This window comes from Rhyacophila brunnea, unplaced genomic scaffold (assembly GCF_057557595.1).
Source record: "Rhyacophila brunnea isolate RB1 unplaced genomic scaffold, BYU_Rbru_1.0 scaffold_4, whole genome shotgun sequence".
Classification (NCBI taxonomy): domain Eukaryota; kingdom Metazoa; phylum Arthropoda; class Insecta; order Trichoptera; family Rhyacophilidae; genus Rhyacophila; species Rhyacophila brunnea.
The window spans coordinates 16,600,131-16,618,047 of NW_028233068.1; the positions used below are offsets into that span (position 1 = coordinate 16,600,131).

Consider the following 17,917-nt stretch of genomic DNA (forward strand, 5'->3'; position numbering starts at 1 on the left):
ATAAAGAGACGTATGAAAAGCCAAGTTGCTGAGATCTTGGAATTGATATTTCTGGTTCTTCGTCCACATTTTCGCGTACAGCAGCAATATTTTCGCACGAAGGTGATCCAAAACACTACTACTCTCGTCAAATTTTTCAGCTTGCAAATACACCCTTCAGTTGGACCGATGATTTCAACAGAATTCTGACATTAATTTTCGCTGAATAACCATTGCAGATTTGCCTTTTTCGCAGTATGATTGTACGATTTTTATGCATTATGCGGTGGAAGAATGATCCATTATGTTAAATGGTAGACTTTCATTTGACAATATGTCAAAAAATACGCACAAAATATTTGACAGATAACAAATGACAGGATTGTGAAATTCGTACCACAAATAATAACATTTTGGATAACCCTGTAGTAGCTGTTAGGTTTCAAATTAATTGTTAAGTATTTTTTTACTTACTATATTCTTTCGTCTTTGCCTACAACTAGTTTTCTGCGAGTGTGTCATTACTTAAAATTACATTGTTGTGATTACTTAAATGGCTATATGAGGCGTCTAATTACAAAAAGTGACAAGTCCACAATTCAATATTTTCGGGAAACAACGTTTTTATTTTTCAAGCTTCAATTATTTGTATTAACATGAGATTATTTTTTCCGTTGTATTCTATGTCGAAATTAGAACCAAATGGCAATTTGTTTCACCCGATAAACTCTTAAATGTAATAATTATAGGCAAAATAAAATTGGACGTAGCGCTATTTGTACCTCACTATTAAATTTATTCTGCATAAGGCACATATTTCCATGGCACTGTCATGAGTTTACCAAATGGTACAGAATGGGAGACGCCCTTTTCAATATTGAACGTTCCCTTATTGGTTGACTTAAACACGCGCGAAATCAACCAAGCTTTAAATATTATGAAATACGGACTTGGCGCTTTTTGTAATAAATCGATACTTACAATATTTTTTTTCATAGGGTTATGTCGCGTTTTGGCATTTATAGATCAATACATATTGTGTAAAATTATACAAAGAATACGTGTGTATTTTTTCTCGATATTGACCAAATGTGGACTTATCGCTTTTTGGAATTAGACACCTCATATTATGTATTATATCAATTTTTTTTTCCTGTTTTTTTTTGTTGAAAAGTCCTTATCCAATTCACTTCATTTGTTGAATATAGGCTTAATTAACTTATTCAATAACAATATTGTATGCTCTCTTATTTATATGTTTTCATAAAAAATGCATAATGTTACAAATCCATTAAAATAATATATATTGCAAAAACATTGTTTTATTTTGTTAATCCTAGAGAATGAACAAAAAATTATTGGATCTGTTCTTTATTTTCAAATTTGAACATAAAATAATTACAAGATAAAAAGAACTTTTTATATACCACATTTTTAAATTTTCTGTTGAATCATATGAACTTGACAATTCTATGTATTAATAAATACTTTTTATTGTACTTGATAGAAATATAGAATACTGAAATGTTATTTTGACATTTCATATTGATTTCCATAGTAACGCACGTATATATTAATAATTTAGACCCACTTAGCAACCGACAATAATAGCTTTCCATACAAAACAGAATTGACTGAAAATGAATTCAATTCTGCTTAAAAATGGCTAAAAGTATTAAAAGAATGCATTGTATTCGTGTTCTGATATACCTACTCTAAAAGTTTCAAATGTCTAGCTAGTCGGGAAGTTAGTTAAAAATCTTCAATCGTCCAATACAAATCTTGGACAAACAAGAAAAAATATGTACCTACTGGACACACAAGAAAAAATTAGTACTGGACAAACAAGAATACGAGCTAATAAAAACGTGGTAATAACAAAACATTCAGGGTAAATTTAATGTGTTCTTCATATCTGTGGGCGAAAGGAAGAAGACGATAACTCTTAAAAATCGAAAAATGTGTTAAAGATGGCAAATGAACCATAATACACATAAATGCACAAATGAGAAAAAGGATAAGTCAAATCAACACCTCTGAATTACTAAATTTCATACAGAAACATTGGAGTTCCCATACAAAATGGTCTAAAAATTAATCTTCTTTTGGCTATCCTGAAAAGTAGCGATTTAAGACTTAACGCCTTCTTCCTTTCGCACACAGGGGCCTTATGTTATAATTTGCTAGTTGAAGTCGCCCGGTCGACATGACGTCATATGACATCATTGTGACGTACTACCGGAGTGATAATAGCATTCGAGAAATTAACGCTACTCAAACACTGGCGTTATCCATTGTCCCCATACACAAATAGGTGTTTCAGCATAATAATATCTATGGTGAGCCGTGTGCGTTGGGTGGCTTGCCTCGAGCGTGTATTGGCTTACGTCACAATTACGTCATGTCGTCGGGTGACACACGAGTCGATAGTTAGGAAATCGCAGGCCAGATATTACTTTTCAAGCATTTTATATTTTACATAATTTATATCTGTAATAAGTCACTAAACTAAATCAGACATGCATTCTTTGCTATGTGACATATGTAACATTGTATCTACCGGTGGCGAACGGGGGAGGTAAGCTGTGGAGATCCGACATAAATAGTGCACATTAAACCTTGTCAGACATACTTATTTGTTTTCATTGAACTAAGAATACAATTTGCAGATGGTGTTTGTTAGTTTTTAAAATGCAACTAAACTCAATAACTGGATTTATTATAAAATTATAGGTATGTCGTATTGTTAAAAAAGGATTCACTTTAATGGTGATAGAAAGATATGCATATATAATACTTATTCTACATACCTTAATAATGGTTAGAACTGGAGTTTTGCCCACTTCAATAGGAGAATATCCTATTGAAGTGGACAAAACTCTGGTCCTGATCATTATTGAAGTAGGTACATATGTGGTATAAGTACTAAACATACTGTGTTTTATTTTAATTACTTAATACAAGAAGGATTCATTAGATTGGTTTATTAGTCGATAACTATTTCCGTTGTCTCAATTTTATTAAAACTACTAGTATATCGACTCCGATCTGTAGAATTTAATATTACTTATAATATTATCTTTTTTGTACAATGGAATTGTACCAAGTACCTAAATGCTAACTCAATTAAAATTAATATATTTTTCATTGTTAACACCTGATGTGGTATTAGAAATAACAAACAATTCAATACATAAACATTGTTAGGTATATTTAATCTTTCGTATTTATTTTCTAAATAATAATAATTGTATCATAACAAGACCAGTTTTGTCATGATGGACATTTTCAATTTCAACATCTAAGATGATAATTTGTTAAATTCTATTATCATTTATCTGTAAATCATGTATCCTTGGTTTGCAAGCTCCAGCATCATGGCATTTTTGTGCGGTTCTGGCAGCGGTTTAAGTGGGAGCCGGGGCGGTCCCACTCGAATCCCGGTGAGGCATTCCATTGCCACTTTCATCGTTGCCACCCATCCACCTAGAAACACCAACCGAACATTATCATTTCCCTTCAGTATGTCTGTATGGTCATTCATAGATAACCAACTGGTTCAGAGACCTTGGTAAATTGAAACTCTCCCAGTACACACCATTATGACATGAATAAATACTTTATGATTGTGTTTTGGTATTATCATTGTACATAATATTATGTATGTTTCAGCTTTGGTCCTTCTATATATAATAAAAATATATCGTCACTTTTACTATTTAGACCTTGTAAGTCTGATATTATAGAAAAATGAAGTTTGTTTAACAAAATTTAAACAAAAAATCATTTTAAATCATAATATCAAAACCTCGGTTCTCTAGACTATTATGCTGTCCATCTATCGACAAATTTTAAAACTCGTAGGTCTCGTGGTTTCAAACATGGAATTAAAACCTCGTATTTCATAACCAGTGTTAGCAGATTCATCGATTAGAGAGGTGTTTAAAATATTGTTTTTATTACCCTTTTCCTTCCCCTCAACAATTTTATCAAACAGACTTACGAGGTTTTAATAGTAAGGTGACGATATGTACATATCGATGGCTCAGTTTCATAGTGCTACAACTAGGAATTAGTAGTTTTGAGTAATGGCTGATCAAAGTTTTGACTCACCTATACTGACCTATAGAAAAGCGACAAAAACAACGGCCCTACGAGGACAACTAGTAATTTTTTCGAGTTTAAATTTGGAACTCAAGAGGAACGATATACGAATATAATGGCTAACATAACTCAAAACTTGACATTTTTGACTTATCATACTATGGAACTGTGTCATCGATAAATATATATATATATTCTTTTTAACATTACAACAGGCCATGAGGCCCAATGACAGTAGTCTAGTAGTAATGAAATAGTAGTGTAGTAATAGAAATGAAACAATCACCCAAGCTTTGAGAAAATAACATAAATTAATGTATTGTTACCTCACTAGGAACCCGAAAAGAATGCCTTATGCACTGGACTACTAGGGCCAATAAAGTCTTTAATTTCCTTATAATCTTTCCTAATTTTAAATCGTTATATTTACTAAACTACATTAATTCAATTTTAAATATGAAAAAACATTTTGACAAAAGATGTAAGTAAGTTTATTAAAATCATCCTATTTTATCATAGTATCATTCTGAAAATGGGTTCATAGCCTAAAACAGCTGTTAACATAAAATCACTACTTTTCCGAAGAGTCAAAAGAATTTTATTACATAAGAGAGTTATAGATAATTTTGTGTGAATTTCTATGTTTCTATGTAAAATTTACTAATTCAGCGCTGTTAATTTTTTATTTCCTTTACATGTATTTTATAAATGCAGTTATTTAATGTATTTTCTGTCATACCCTTTCCTTTTTTTATGTGGTTGGTAGAGGGCCCGTGTCTGAAGTCATGGATGCAGGTTCGAATCCTGCATCTACCGAATATTTTTTCTTAATTTTCTTAATCTAGAGCAAGGACCCGATGAGTTGGGCGAACGGCTAATAATCATTCCTTAAAAAAAGTCTTTTAATATAACCTCAAGTATGTTTACCATTTCGTGTAATAATATTTATCGATTGGTTCAGATGTATCTGGTCAGTTTGAGCTTGTTTAGTATCAGCTTTGCCCCCTTTTTGCGACATGTTTTTCAAAATGTCATGTGCCTTCGGTGCAACCATATTGAATGTTGTGCCGATACTCGAGTCAAATCCCAAAGCGGATGCTGCCAACAATATCTGCAAACGAAAACAAAATATTTTATACCGGTAAAAGCATTCTTCTTCCAAAGCAAAGCAAAGTACTGATACACCCCTGTTACAGGCGGGCTTCTCCTGGTGTGAAATAATCATTTAGTAGTCATAAGTCGAAACGTAACCCTGACCTCTAGAAACGGCTTCATAAAACATCTAATCTGATTCCTTGCTCAACTACGTAATTTTATTTTTTTTATTCATGAGTAAAGGCCTTCGTCCGGTGCGTGAAAATCACTTACTGGGCGGAGGTGTAATTAAGATAGATTTTAAAGTATAAATGGTGATGGATGAAAGAGATAATTTTAAGACTAAATATAAGTATTCATATACAATAAATTTTGCCGCGCTTGCCGGCAACGTTAAAATCTCCACGCGCCTGTCGGGGTGGTCCTCGTGATTCGTCAAATCAAAAGCATCACGCGATAAAATTTGGCCAATCACGAGAGTCCTTTTTGCTGGACGGCGTGGGTACGGGGAATTTGAAAAAGAAAAAGAAAGTTAGTAAGCGTCCTTTGTAAACCGCGTACGGACCTTGAAACGTTAACTGAAACATGGCTTAATGACAGTGTTTTTAATCGCGAATATTTTGGAAGTGAGTACTTAGTCTTTAGGAGGGATCGAGATTCCGGCGCAGGCCACAGGCAGGGTGGAGGCTGTCTTTTGGGGGTTAGAAGCATGGAGGGGTTGAAGGCCGAACGTGTCCATGCTTTAGAGACTCCAAATGAGGACCTTTGGGTGAAACTAACCTGTGATACAGTCACTATTTACGTTTGTGTTGTATATTTTCCTCCAGCCAGTGACGTGGAAGTGTATAAATGTTTTGTTGAGAATATGCTATCTAGTGTCAACTTGATTGGAGACAGAAGTATTATTGTGTTGGGAGACTTTAATCTAACTTCAGCGCGCAACGGTGAAAGGGTCAATAGTGACCTGGAATTTATGTGCGCTGTTTTTGAATTTTCTCAATACAATGATATTTCTAACTCTAGTAATGGGCTTCTGGATAGGGTATTCAGCAACATCAATTTGTCAGTTTCCCGATGCATGTCCCCTCTTGTACGGGAGGATGACTATCATCCTACTTTGGTTTTTGTGCTCAGGTTTCGGTCGTTTCGCCCGCTGCGAACTGACATACCCTCACATGAAACCGATCGGTGCAGGGGATGGAAGTTTGAAGGTGGAAACTTCGAGCTACTTTACTCATTAATGAGTGAAGTAGATTGGAGTGAGTTGCTCGGGATTTGTGATGTAAATGAGGCGGTACAATTCTTTTATAAAACTGTATATAATGTGTTTGATGAATGTTTTTCAAGGAAGTCGCCATGTCGTGGTGGAAGGCGATACCCGAGGTGGTTTTCTCGAGAGATTATTGGGGACATTCAGATCAAGCATTGCTATCACAAAGCTTGGAAGGCTGAGCATGGTCAACGCGATTATGAAATGTTTAGCCTTTATCGCTTGAGAGTGAGGCAAGCTGTTCGAATGGCCTATCGAACATATATGGAATCGGTAGAAGATTGCATTCGTGAAAATCCCAAATCGTTTTGGGATTATATTAAATCATTAAGAAGGGATGGCGGGTATGCCGATTCGATGAGTTGGAAAGGCGAAAAGGTGATCGGACATGGAGTGGCAGAAGCATTTGCTGGTCACTTCAGGTCTGTCTACGCAAGTAGTATTCCTTATTTGGATGTTGCCTCTGCGTCAAGACAGCCATCATGCGGTGCCCAGTCCATCGATATTTTTCCAGTTGATGAGAGTGATGTGTTAAAATTTATTAAAAAACTAAAAAATACTCACTCTTTGGGACCTGATAACGTCCCTACATTTTTTTTAAAGGGGTGTGTTGATTTTGTCAAAGGCCCACTTGCATATATTTATAATCTTACAATGGAGACAGGTATCTTTCCGGAAACGTGGAAGATGTCGAAGGTTACTCCAATCCATAAGAGTGGTACAGAGTCATCAGTGGAAAATTACAGGCCGGTAGCTGTTCTCTCTGCACCAGCAAAAGTTCTTGAGATGATCATGCACAACATGATTTCTCCAAAAATTGAGTCATTTATAATAAATGAACAGCATGGATTTAGAGCAGGCCGATCAACGGAAACTAACCTGATGGTATTTACCAATTATGTGTCATCGGCCCTGGATAGAGGTCACCAGGTTGACTGTTCTTACAATGACTTCTCGAAAGCATTTGACAAAGTCGATCATGATGTCCTGATGGAAAAACTCCAACTTATTGGATTGTCTGATCGATTTTTGAAGCTATTCGGGAGTTATTTTAGGAACCGTCAACAATACGTATCGTACGGCCTTTATCAGTCACAGACCTTTAACACATTTTCTGGTGTCCCTCAGGGCTCAAACTTAGGGCCGTTGCTGTTCACGATTTTTATAAATGACATAGCATTGGTAATAAAAAATGCTATGTTTTTGTTGTTCGCTGATGACTTGAAACTCTTTTTGGAAGTTGTCACCTTGGACGATTGTCGTCAGCTCCAACTTGATATAGATAATATATTAGATTGGGGCAGGCGTAACAAACTAGAATTCAATATTGATAAATGCAATCTTTTGTCGTTTACCAGAGCCTCAAAAGTGTTGTTTTTCCAATACTCGATGCATGGCAGAGTTCTGTCACGAATATCATCTGTAAGGGATCTTGGCATTACGTTTGAGAGTAAACTGACATTTATTAGCCATATAGTTACCATTTGTAACAAGGCGCTTAAAATGTTGGGCTTCGTCATGCGTACTTCCCGGGTCTTTTCGGATGTTACGGTATTAAAACTTTTATTTAATTCTTTAGTTCGAAGCAGACTTGAGAGTGGGTCTATTGTTTGGGCACCGCATCAGTTGAAGTATGGCCTTATGGTGGAGAGGGTTCAGAAGAAATTCTTGAGACTCCTTTATTTGAGGTTGTACGGATACTATCCGTGGCTTTATCCAACTGACTTTCTCTTAGGCATGCTTACATACTGCAGTTTGCAATTTAGAAGAAATCTTTATATAGCTATGTATTTTTTTCGACTTATACGAGGTATAAATGAGAACTCTGCCATTCTGGGCAGTGTTGACCTGTGTGTCCCTGATAACTATCTTAGAAATAGAGAACATCAGTTGTTTATTCTCCCAAGGTGCAGAACCAACCTGCCACTGGTAATGCCAATTGGGAGGGCGATACTATGTTCAACGAAATTGCTTCGGGTGTTGATATATTCCACCTACGTGAGGATGAGTATAGGTGGACGTTATTTTATAAATTTTTAAAATAGGGTCTGCTTAACTCATCCGGTGTATTTCCATGTACCTATATAATTAATATTTTTGTATGTACATATTTGTTTAATAACATATTATCTATCTCTTTTTTATGTCATGTTGTGAACGTCTTAAACTTATAATTTGTAATGTCCACAATATGTAAAAATAAATAAATTGAAATTGAAATTGAAATTGTAAAAACAAAATATGTAATGGACTATAAAGTAACGTTGTCCAACCAAATATTAAAATATATAACGCTAAGACCGCACGAGAAAGACTTAGTGTTTTATTTAATTTTACCAACATATTATTTAAATCCTTTTTTTTTTTTTGTGAATCCGGGGTTCGATGGACACTTGAGCTAGCCGCTGGAACCCCGGGCATCTCAGTACCAACCTTTACGCCACACTGTGCGGAATTTACATTACTCCGGGACGATATGTTTAAAACAAAGCTGCTGGTTCACATTTGTCTTCGTAACATACTGCAGAGAGTAGAGAGAGAGAGAGATGTTGCATATGTATTTCCTATTGTGTGGAATGGAACATGGCTTGTCTTATGAGTAGTGCCAAACAACTCTGAACTTTTTAGTAGTATTTCTGTGTCTCTATCGTGTGGTTGTCATATACACATAAGCTTCGAAGACTAAATAGCACTGCAGGGTAGTCGACGCTACCTCTGCAAAATGATTGTATTTTTTTATAGCTTCACCTCTCTTTCGTGTGATAAACTATTTTAAATTCATAATATTATATAGATATTGAATTTGATTTGAATATTTTTTAATACAATAGAATTAGCTCTTCTTTTATCAGGCTATTAAAAAATTAATATTGTTTTCGAAAGATTAAATTAGATTAGATCCAAAGATATTGGAAGATCGCTATATTAAAAGTATTATTAAGCCGGGTCTCAATTTAAACTCGTCTCGACTGCAACATGTCAAATATGTCAATGTGATTTAGTTGGAATTCACAAAATGCATGTAATCGCATGGACCTCAGCATACTGCTAGAATACAAATTTCATCCAACATGCAGCGCTATAATCTCAAAATGTCCCACTTCGTCATTCAGTTTGGCTGGCCATGTGACGTCACTGTTCTGGCATGGTCTCGCGTATGCACACGGAAGAAATTTGGTATTTTATTTATCGATTGAAAGATTTCAGTACATATTAAATTAAAGAATTAGAGAAGATTAAATTTATATTTACGACTATAGTGTGACTTCTATTTTATGACTGACTCGTCACAGAGACCTAAAGATTCTTCCTTCACGCTTTCACATATACCTATACTGTCGCACCTTGATTACCACAAAACTCTTTTCACATAGCACCGTGATGTGTGTCAACTGCAATATATAAGTCATATCCAACCCATTATTTGGCTTACCTGATCAGCACCCAAGAAAATTCTGTTTTGGTCTCCACACACTAATAAGACAGAAAACCCTTCTTGTAGGTTGACCGAAGTAAATTTCAGACCTCTGAAATTCTTGACTCTGCTCTTAGCTTCGTTTACCATTGATGTCATATCCACTGTAAATGGAATAATTTATTATTGATAATTTAAATAGAAATAATAACAAAGCGAGATTGAACCACTAAAAACATAGATAGTATGATCTTAATAAGATCATAATATGGGCCTCCACAGAGTGGAGGTTTTTATTAACCGATTTTGTTTTTATGAGAAATGGATGTCAGCCACTTGCTCAACCTATTAGTGTTCAGCCGTAGTGGTTTGGCGGGCGCGGCGCGGCGGCGTCTTGCGAAACTCAAACGTACAACCGTGTGTGAAATGTTCGTAGACAGTGTCTTTTTTGGGGCATAATACACACGGTTATACGTTTGAGTTTCGCAAGACGCCGCCGCGCCCGCCAAACCACTACGGCCGAGCACTTAGGTCCACACTCTGACTAATACACAAATTTAAAAACAATATGACGTGTACTTCCCAGACCGAGGATTCGAACTTGGGACCCACGACGCGATAGGCCAATGCTTAAGCCACGCGGCAATCGTGGGCAGAATATTTTTAGGATAATTTCAAAAATTTGAAAAAACACTTTTTAGAAAATTGTGATATCGTCGTTTATAGTGAGTGCATCGGTAATTCTAACGATAAAGCACAGTGTCCGAAATTTGATGGTTATAGATACAAAGTCCAAAATTATTATATAATATTTAAAACTAAGTAGTTGTATTAAAATATATTTAAAAAAATGTGGGAATATGTTATATCTCTGTATATTCCCAAAAAAAGCACAGATATTACATATTATGTTATTTTACTTACAGTGTACACCGCTGTATGGAGGATTATGGTAATACAAGATATGTGTTCTCGGTGCTGCCAAGCTGACCACCTCAATATAATCAACCAATTCTGTCACAGAAGCAGGCTTGTTGAATAATTCGGGTAAAGTTAATATGGAATCAGCTCCAATCAATTCAGCATGCTTTGCCTGGAAGTGATAATAATTATGTATTCACCAATGTAAATTATGAATTAATTGTATGTGGTTTGTGTCATGTGAAACTTAGAACAAGATGAGTGGAACAATTTTTGACTAGTGCGCCACACATTCAGTGGCAAAATTGAGAAGCAAGTGGCAGCTGTCAATAATTAATTATCACACACAGAATTCAAGCAAAAATAGTACTATGCTGTAATTCGTTGGAAATTGAATTATAACAAACCGTTTAGTTCGAAACAAGAATTTTGATTTATGCACATTCGACTACTCGCACTGAGAGTTGACTTAACAAGAAGTTATTTCCAACTGATTCCCTTTGTTGTACTAGCCATTTTGTCTTTGGCCATTTGGCGTCTGCCTTCAGAGTGTTTAGACCATTAATCTTTTCTTTTATAATTTTGCACATTTATTTCTTTATAGTCTCACACGTAGAAGTGGGTGACCCTGTTGGATAGGTCATGTCTCAAGAATGGAAGACACCCAACCATCCAAGAGGCTCCCCTTCAATAGGATTGAAATGGATGATTGGGAGACTTAAACTGAAGTGATTGGGCTATGAAAAGTCTAATATAAAAAGAGACAGCACCAGTGAAGAAAAGGCACTGGAGAGAGCTACGCAATAAGTAATATTTGAGTCATTCCGGAGAATGACAAAAAAAACCATGTGCCCACGCTGGCTAAAGTAAAATGAGTAAAAGATTGCCCAGCAACTGTGTTGTATAAACTTGGCCTTGTACTGCCAGCCGTGTCTATAAAAAAGGAATGCAATTATGCATCTACAACTTAAAATTTTAATGATTGCCGTGGATTTATGTATATGTACTTAATTTTGTTAAAATAAATTGTATTTCAAATGTAAAATGCAGGAAATAAAAATGAAAAAGCTGGTATTAAATGTACTAAAATATAACCGGACTGCAGAAATAACATACAAATAGCATTAAAACATGAATTCTGGGCATGTAAAATCTAAGTTCTATTAATACAATCACTGTCATTCATTGAAAGTTGAATTATTTACCAATTCCAAGACATCGGGTAAAGGCGCGCCTCCAACTTGTATCATGACATGCATGCCAAAGCGATGTGCTTCCTTTAACCAAGCTTCTGCCACTATTTTACGTTCCGCCACATTCATTGACATGCCTTCACCACTTGTGCCATTTACTGTAACGAAATTACATAATCATTTCAATACCATTCATTATAAACCAAATGTAATATACAGGTATTCCTCTACTTACGACCCGAGTTATGTTCTTGCGCTTTGCTCTTAAGGTGAGTTAGTTGTAAGTCGAGCTGGTCGTAAGTCATGGGTCATACGAAATATTAAAATTATAATTGAAAAAGTTTTTTTTTGTCATTCGAATAAGATCATATAGACCTCCACAGGACAGGGTAGAGGTATTAATATTTTTTTTGTTTTTACGAGAAATAGATGTTAGCCACTTGCTCAACCTATTACGTCCATACTCTGGATCCAAACACACATTAAAAAATAATGTGTGATTTTTCGCCAAATTCAGAACCTTGACACTACAGGTCGATGCGTTATCGTCGCCGATGACAATATATTTGGGAATTCACCAATGAATAAAACTAATTTCCTGTGAAAACAAAACAAACCTAAAATTCCTTCTATCTTGTTTTTCTTCAAATGTGCCACGTAGGGTGGGATCGCCTCAAGGTCCAATGAGAAGTCATCTTTGAAAGGTGTCAGAACCGGTGGCATTAAGCCTCGGAATGTAAACTCGCTCTGAAAACAGTAATGTATGAATAAAAATATACCAATTAATAAAATAAATCTGTATACTATAATAGTTAAGAATCTCCACATTGTGGGATTTATATTATTTGAATTATGACATAGTATGATTGTCATATATTAATGGCAGTTTTGAGTACTATGTAGCAAAGATGTTAGGCCATTCTTGGTAAGTTTTGATACGATTTTTTACTCCAGTCGTCAAGTTGGATCAAGCAATGAAAAAATATTTTCTATCGCTTGATAGCGTTCAAAACATATCTGCTAAATATATTCTTGAAAATCTTAGTATAAATAAATCTTAAATATAACTTTGGAACTGAAATAGTGTATAAACACAAAATCTTATTTCGTTTCTGTTCTGGCAGAACACACTAACTGGAGAATACTAGTTTTGAGTAATTTGACTTTGAAGTTGTTAAAATGTTTGAAATGGTCTATCATGCGAGTTTATTAAGTAATCGTAAAAAGGATGACTTTAAAATAAAGACTGTTTATTTATTAAGAAGGTTTCCAGACGGTAAAATTTGAAATAAGGAACATTTTGGTATAACTAACTCAATATGTCATTTTTTCGAATTTAGTGTCTTCTGCCAGAACAGTGACGATTTATTGCATAGAGGTTTAGGACATGTCATAAATATTTTTGGTACTGTTCGGTTATGAGGAATACAGCGGAAAACACATTTTGAAAATACCCGATATACTGGACTATTTGTTAGTTTGGGTTAGTTTAGGTTGGGTTAGGTTTGGTTAGGTTAACCTAAAAAATAATCCAGTATATCGGCTATTTTCAATATGTGTTTGCCGCTGTATTCCTGATAACCGAACCGTACCATATTTTTTTACAATGCATCAGACAAGTGTTTAAACTAATAGATACTATGTAATGTAATAATTTTTCTAATAATTCACGAGCCAGAATGCTATTATTTTTTTTCTCCACGAAATGGAGCGGTAGTCTTGAGGATTTTACGGATCCGCTCTGGTCCATTTCGAGTGCTGAAGTCTGCTCAATTAATTTAGTCATAACAATCAATCCCTGTTAATAAACTCTTGTCATTATTATATAGTTTTCTACATAAACAAAAGTATACCCAAACTCATAAACAAAGTTATAGATAAGAGGAAAGAACTATTAGTTAGGATTATAACAATATTTATTTGATTCCCTTACCATTGTGTTAAATTAATATGTTTATTAATTTAATTGGCAAACTGATATCTTCTAGTGGTTATGTAATCTTATGACAGCTTTAAACCAAAAACAGCTGTAAAAGATAATAATACACTGTTATGAAATATATTTGAAATGATAAGAGTCAATTATTATACTTATCAACAAAGTGAGTTTGGACCGAGTACAGATTTTGTATACAACCGATGCCATAGAAAGTTTTCAACTATTAGCGCATATATTGAACATAATATCTTGTATTCAATGTTATGTAGGTATTATGAATAGGGTAAACTTGTTATATTTTATAGGAATAAATCAATAGTATAATATATTGTCTATAATTTTTTATGGTTTGTGAGTTGAAAGTGATTAGGTGTTATCATAACATTTTGATTCATTTAATCTAATAATAATCAGATCTGAAAATACATTGCAATGCTAAAATTTCTACTATCAAAAATAGAAAAAAAAACTGTCTCACTAACATCTTGTAGAAAACATTTAAATGTGGACGAATTATTTTTATTAAAAACAAGTTTTTAAATACATACATGTGCTTATCAAATCAACATTTAGATATTCGAATACACATAGCTACCTATATAGAATAAAATGTAAGGGAAATCTTATCTTCAGGCCAATTGATAACTAGTTTTGATTTAAATATAGTAGCAAATAGAAACAAGTATTTTATATCACTCTCTATCAGATGAAGAAGAAGAAGGAATACATCTCACTCTCAGTGCCTCTCAGTAACAGTGTTGCCACTGAACGAAAGGAGAGAGCTAAATTATACTCACTCAATATTATTATCTATTCAGTGTTTCTCAAACTTATGGAATGAGTAGGTAGGTACTGGTGGTGTGCTGTAGTTACAAAACATAGATATTATATTCAATTAAACAGCATGTAATATAAAGTTTAATTGGTAAATTTAATTCAACTTTATTTTTTCTGAAGGTTATAATATATTATGTTATATAATAATTATTGTAGATATTATAATGTAGGTACATACCTACATATTTTTTTATATCGCAGAGTCGAACTCACACGATATTTACTACATTGTTGATATGTTGATCATAATATAATATGAAATAACATTTGGTGTTTGGTGACATTCTGCAATTCACATCCTCGCTTCAGTTTTGTATACAATATTTTGGTTGGTACTGATTCCTTAGTAAACTCAAGCAATTTTTTAGTTACTGAATACACAATATACTTTTCTCTAGTGCCATATGCCCATATATTTGGTTGGCTGGTGATGGTAATCTATAATCATCTTAACGCGTCTTAATATTATAGCTGACCAAAAAAATAAAAGACAAATGATGCGCCTCACATTCACAATTCATTATTAGTGGGGAAATACATGTTTATGCGTCAGGCGTTTCTGTTGGTTGTAATGTTAATTTCTTTGTTATATTATATTTTATTATCAAAGTAGAACAATATGCATTTTTCTATTATTTATCTGATTAATCACTATTTGTTAGGTTTTCAAGCATTCATTTTCATGTGGTGTGTTTTAGAAGCTATAAAGTAAACCATTACATATTGTGTGAAATTGCATATAGAATATGGATGTATTTTTTTGTTATATTTTGACCATATGTGGACTTATCAGTTTTTGTTATTAGACGCCTCAAAAGTAAACACTTATTGTCGTTGCATGCATGTACGGATCAAAAAAGTGTAGTTTATGCGTGGTAGAATGATAGTGCCAACCCAGATAACAAAATATATAAGACACGGCAACATAGCACACAACGACAACAAACATGCCTCGCTTATACTTGAAAAATGATATTAGTGAGACAAATAGTATTTTTGTCTGTAAACAGTTATTGTCGCGAAAGTTTAATTTGCAAGTTTTTGCTGGCAGTATATCCATGAATGTGTACTTATATAATATTGTTTTTCTGCAGTATGTAGAAAGGGTATCGTTTTTATTGTTTATTATCAGTAGGTTGAATACTGTTTTGGCTCATTGTTGCTCAAGTTTGGTATTCATTTCGAGTGACTACAAACTTATATGGTCAATTAATGTTATTTTCAATTGTAATATTATTTTGATCATGCGCAAATTCACAATATACCTACATTATATTATGAAAATGTATACAGACACAGCAACAGAGTCAATTTTTCAGCTCACATTTTTAATAAACAGTAAGTTGTTAAATATATTATTCGCATGGATATTCTGAAAGAAATATTATAGTTAATGTCTGAATCCAACGGGTTAAAACAATTAGTATCACTTACAAATCTTAATTAAATAATACCACCCACCTTGGTGGGTACTTAGGTTCTTATACACACATTTATAATATTTTCTTTCAAAAGCATACCCTCAATCAAAAATCGTCTTAGCCACGAAAAAATACGGAAAAAGGCTGCACAGCACAAGTTTATAGAACCATATTAATTATGGAACATTACAGAGTTATAAAGGCTAAACAATTTATAGTGGGGCAAATATTTTAATTACTAATAATTGTACCTAAACAATATTAGTCTTGTTGTGGTAAGGAAATCGTTCAAATGCTGGAAAGGAAGTGAGTATAATAACTAAAAACTAAATACACAATGGGCCTTAGGTTATTATGATAAAATAGATAGTGTTATATAGCTTCAAGGTGTTGTTACCCTCTGTACACACTGAAACAGATAATTTTTAATAAACGGATAAAGTACAAATTGTTCAGTGGCGGCACTCTGGTACTTCATCTGGTGACAGTTGGTACCCCTCAATACACCTAGAGGTGCTTTTAAATCTTTGTTCCGAATACTAAATGAATATCACATATTATTGATATGAGATAAGAAACCAAATGAATCTATAAACATCCCCGTGAAAACATGGCACAATGTTTAAAATAACCTTATGTAGTAATCAGTGAGATTTGAATATTCAAACTTTCATGTACCTACAATGGCTTCAATGAATTTTTTAAATATCAATTATGTCATCATTAATTATTTATTAAATACCTTATGTATATGCTATAGTTTGTTTCCAGGTAGCAATGTTTGTTATTTTGATAAAGTTGTTGACATCATTCTTATCTCTCTTTATTTACATTTTATACTAATATAGTAACAGATAATAATACCTCTATAATTTTAGTAGATAACGTTTACAATGTTGATAGCCCATCAAATAATTATCATCCCAATATGGGTCTTAGCCACCTTCATGAAACGTCTCCACCGCTTTAACCGAGATGCTGTGTCTTTTTCTACACTATCCAATTACCTCTAGGTCAACCGATGTTATTTTTGACTTCTGGTCTATTAATGAGAAGTTTCTTGGATGGTTTAGTCTTCCATCCTTGAGACGTAGCCTATTTAACGTTGACGCCCATTTTCATGTGTGATACGACGGAGGGATCAATGTACATCGCTTATAGTAGGTACATGGTTGTACCTTTCTTGGCATGTGCCATCGGTTGCATATGTCTCCGAAGACCAATATTACCAAGCGGCTTATGTGGTTTGAGTCAAGGTACCAATATTAACGCAATTTATGAAGTGCCTACGAAAATGATAGGTTTATAAATTCGAGTGAAAAAAGTGTTTTTTTTAGGTAACGTTATTTTACATTCTCGGCTACATGACACTTTATGTCAATCTTTTCTAGTTTTTTTTTTTTTTAAATCGTCAGTATAGTTTAACGTTGACTACATAAAGTACCTCTGTTTTCATATTTTTTTAAAAACCATACCTATAAATTTTAACATCACCATAAGCAAGATAAATGTACAATACACAATAAATTATACAATATTATGAACATTAGGTTTTAAATAAACAATATCTGCTTTGTTGAGTTACAAGAAACTAAAAATTATACTTCTTCGGCGTAACAAAACAAAATAAGCCATTACCTGAGTCTATTAATATTACAGTGGATTTTTTTTTCGACCATGTCCGATCCTCATGGGATCATATGGGCCTCCACAGAGTAGAGGACTGTATTGACAGATTTTGTT

At 33.8% G+C, this 17,917-nt stretch overlaps 1 protein-coding gene across 5 annotated transcripts; it reads right to left on the reverse strand.

The window, feature by feature from the left end:
• Nucleotides 1–1,339: 1,339 nt before the first annotated feature.
• On the reverse strand, nucleotides 1,340–14,688 carry LOC147066996 (N-acetylneuraminate lyase A-like). 5 transcript variants are annotated; one of them, XM_085954591.1, is made up of 8 exons: nucleotides 14,512–14,688; nucleotides 13,911–14,004; nucleotides 12,595–12,724; nucleotides 11,990–12,135; nucleotides 10,788–10,956; nucleotides 9,882–10,027; nucleotides 5,011–5,194; nucleotides 1,340–3,465 (listed from the first exon to the last, which is right to left on the reverse strand). In XM_085954591.1, exons 2-8 carry the CDS (start codon nucleotides 13,911–13,913, stop codon nucleotides 3,314–3,316), a joined length of 930 nt encoding a protein of 309 aa, XP_085810717.1. In that variant the 5' UTR covers nucleotides 13,914–14,004; nucleotides 14,512–14,688; the 3' UTR covers nucleotides 1,340–3,313. The 5 variants fall into 5 exon arrangements, with proteins under 5 accessions (XP_085810717.1, XP_085810718.1, XP_085810720.1 ...); XM_085954592.1 differs by having other exon boundaries at nucleotides 14,651–14,673; XM_085954594.1 differs by having other exon boundaries at nucleotides 3,171–3,465; nucleotides 14,644–14,665.
• Nucleotides 14,689–17,917: the final 3,229 nt, after the last annotated feature.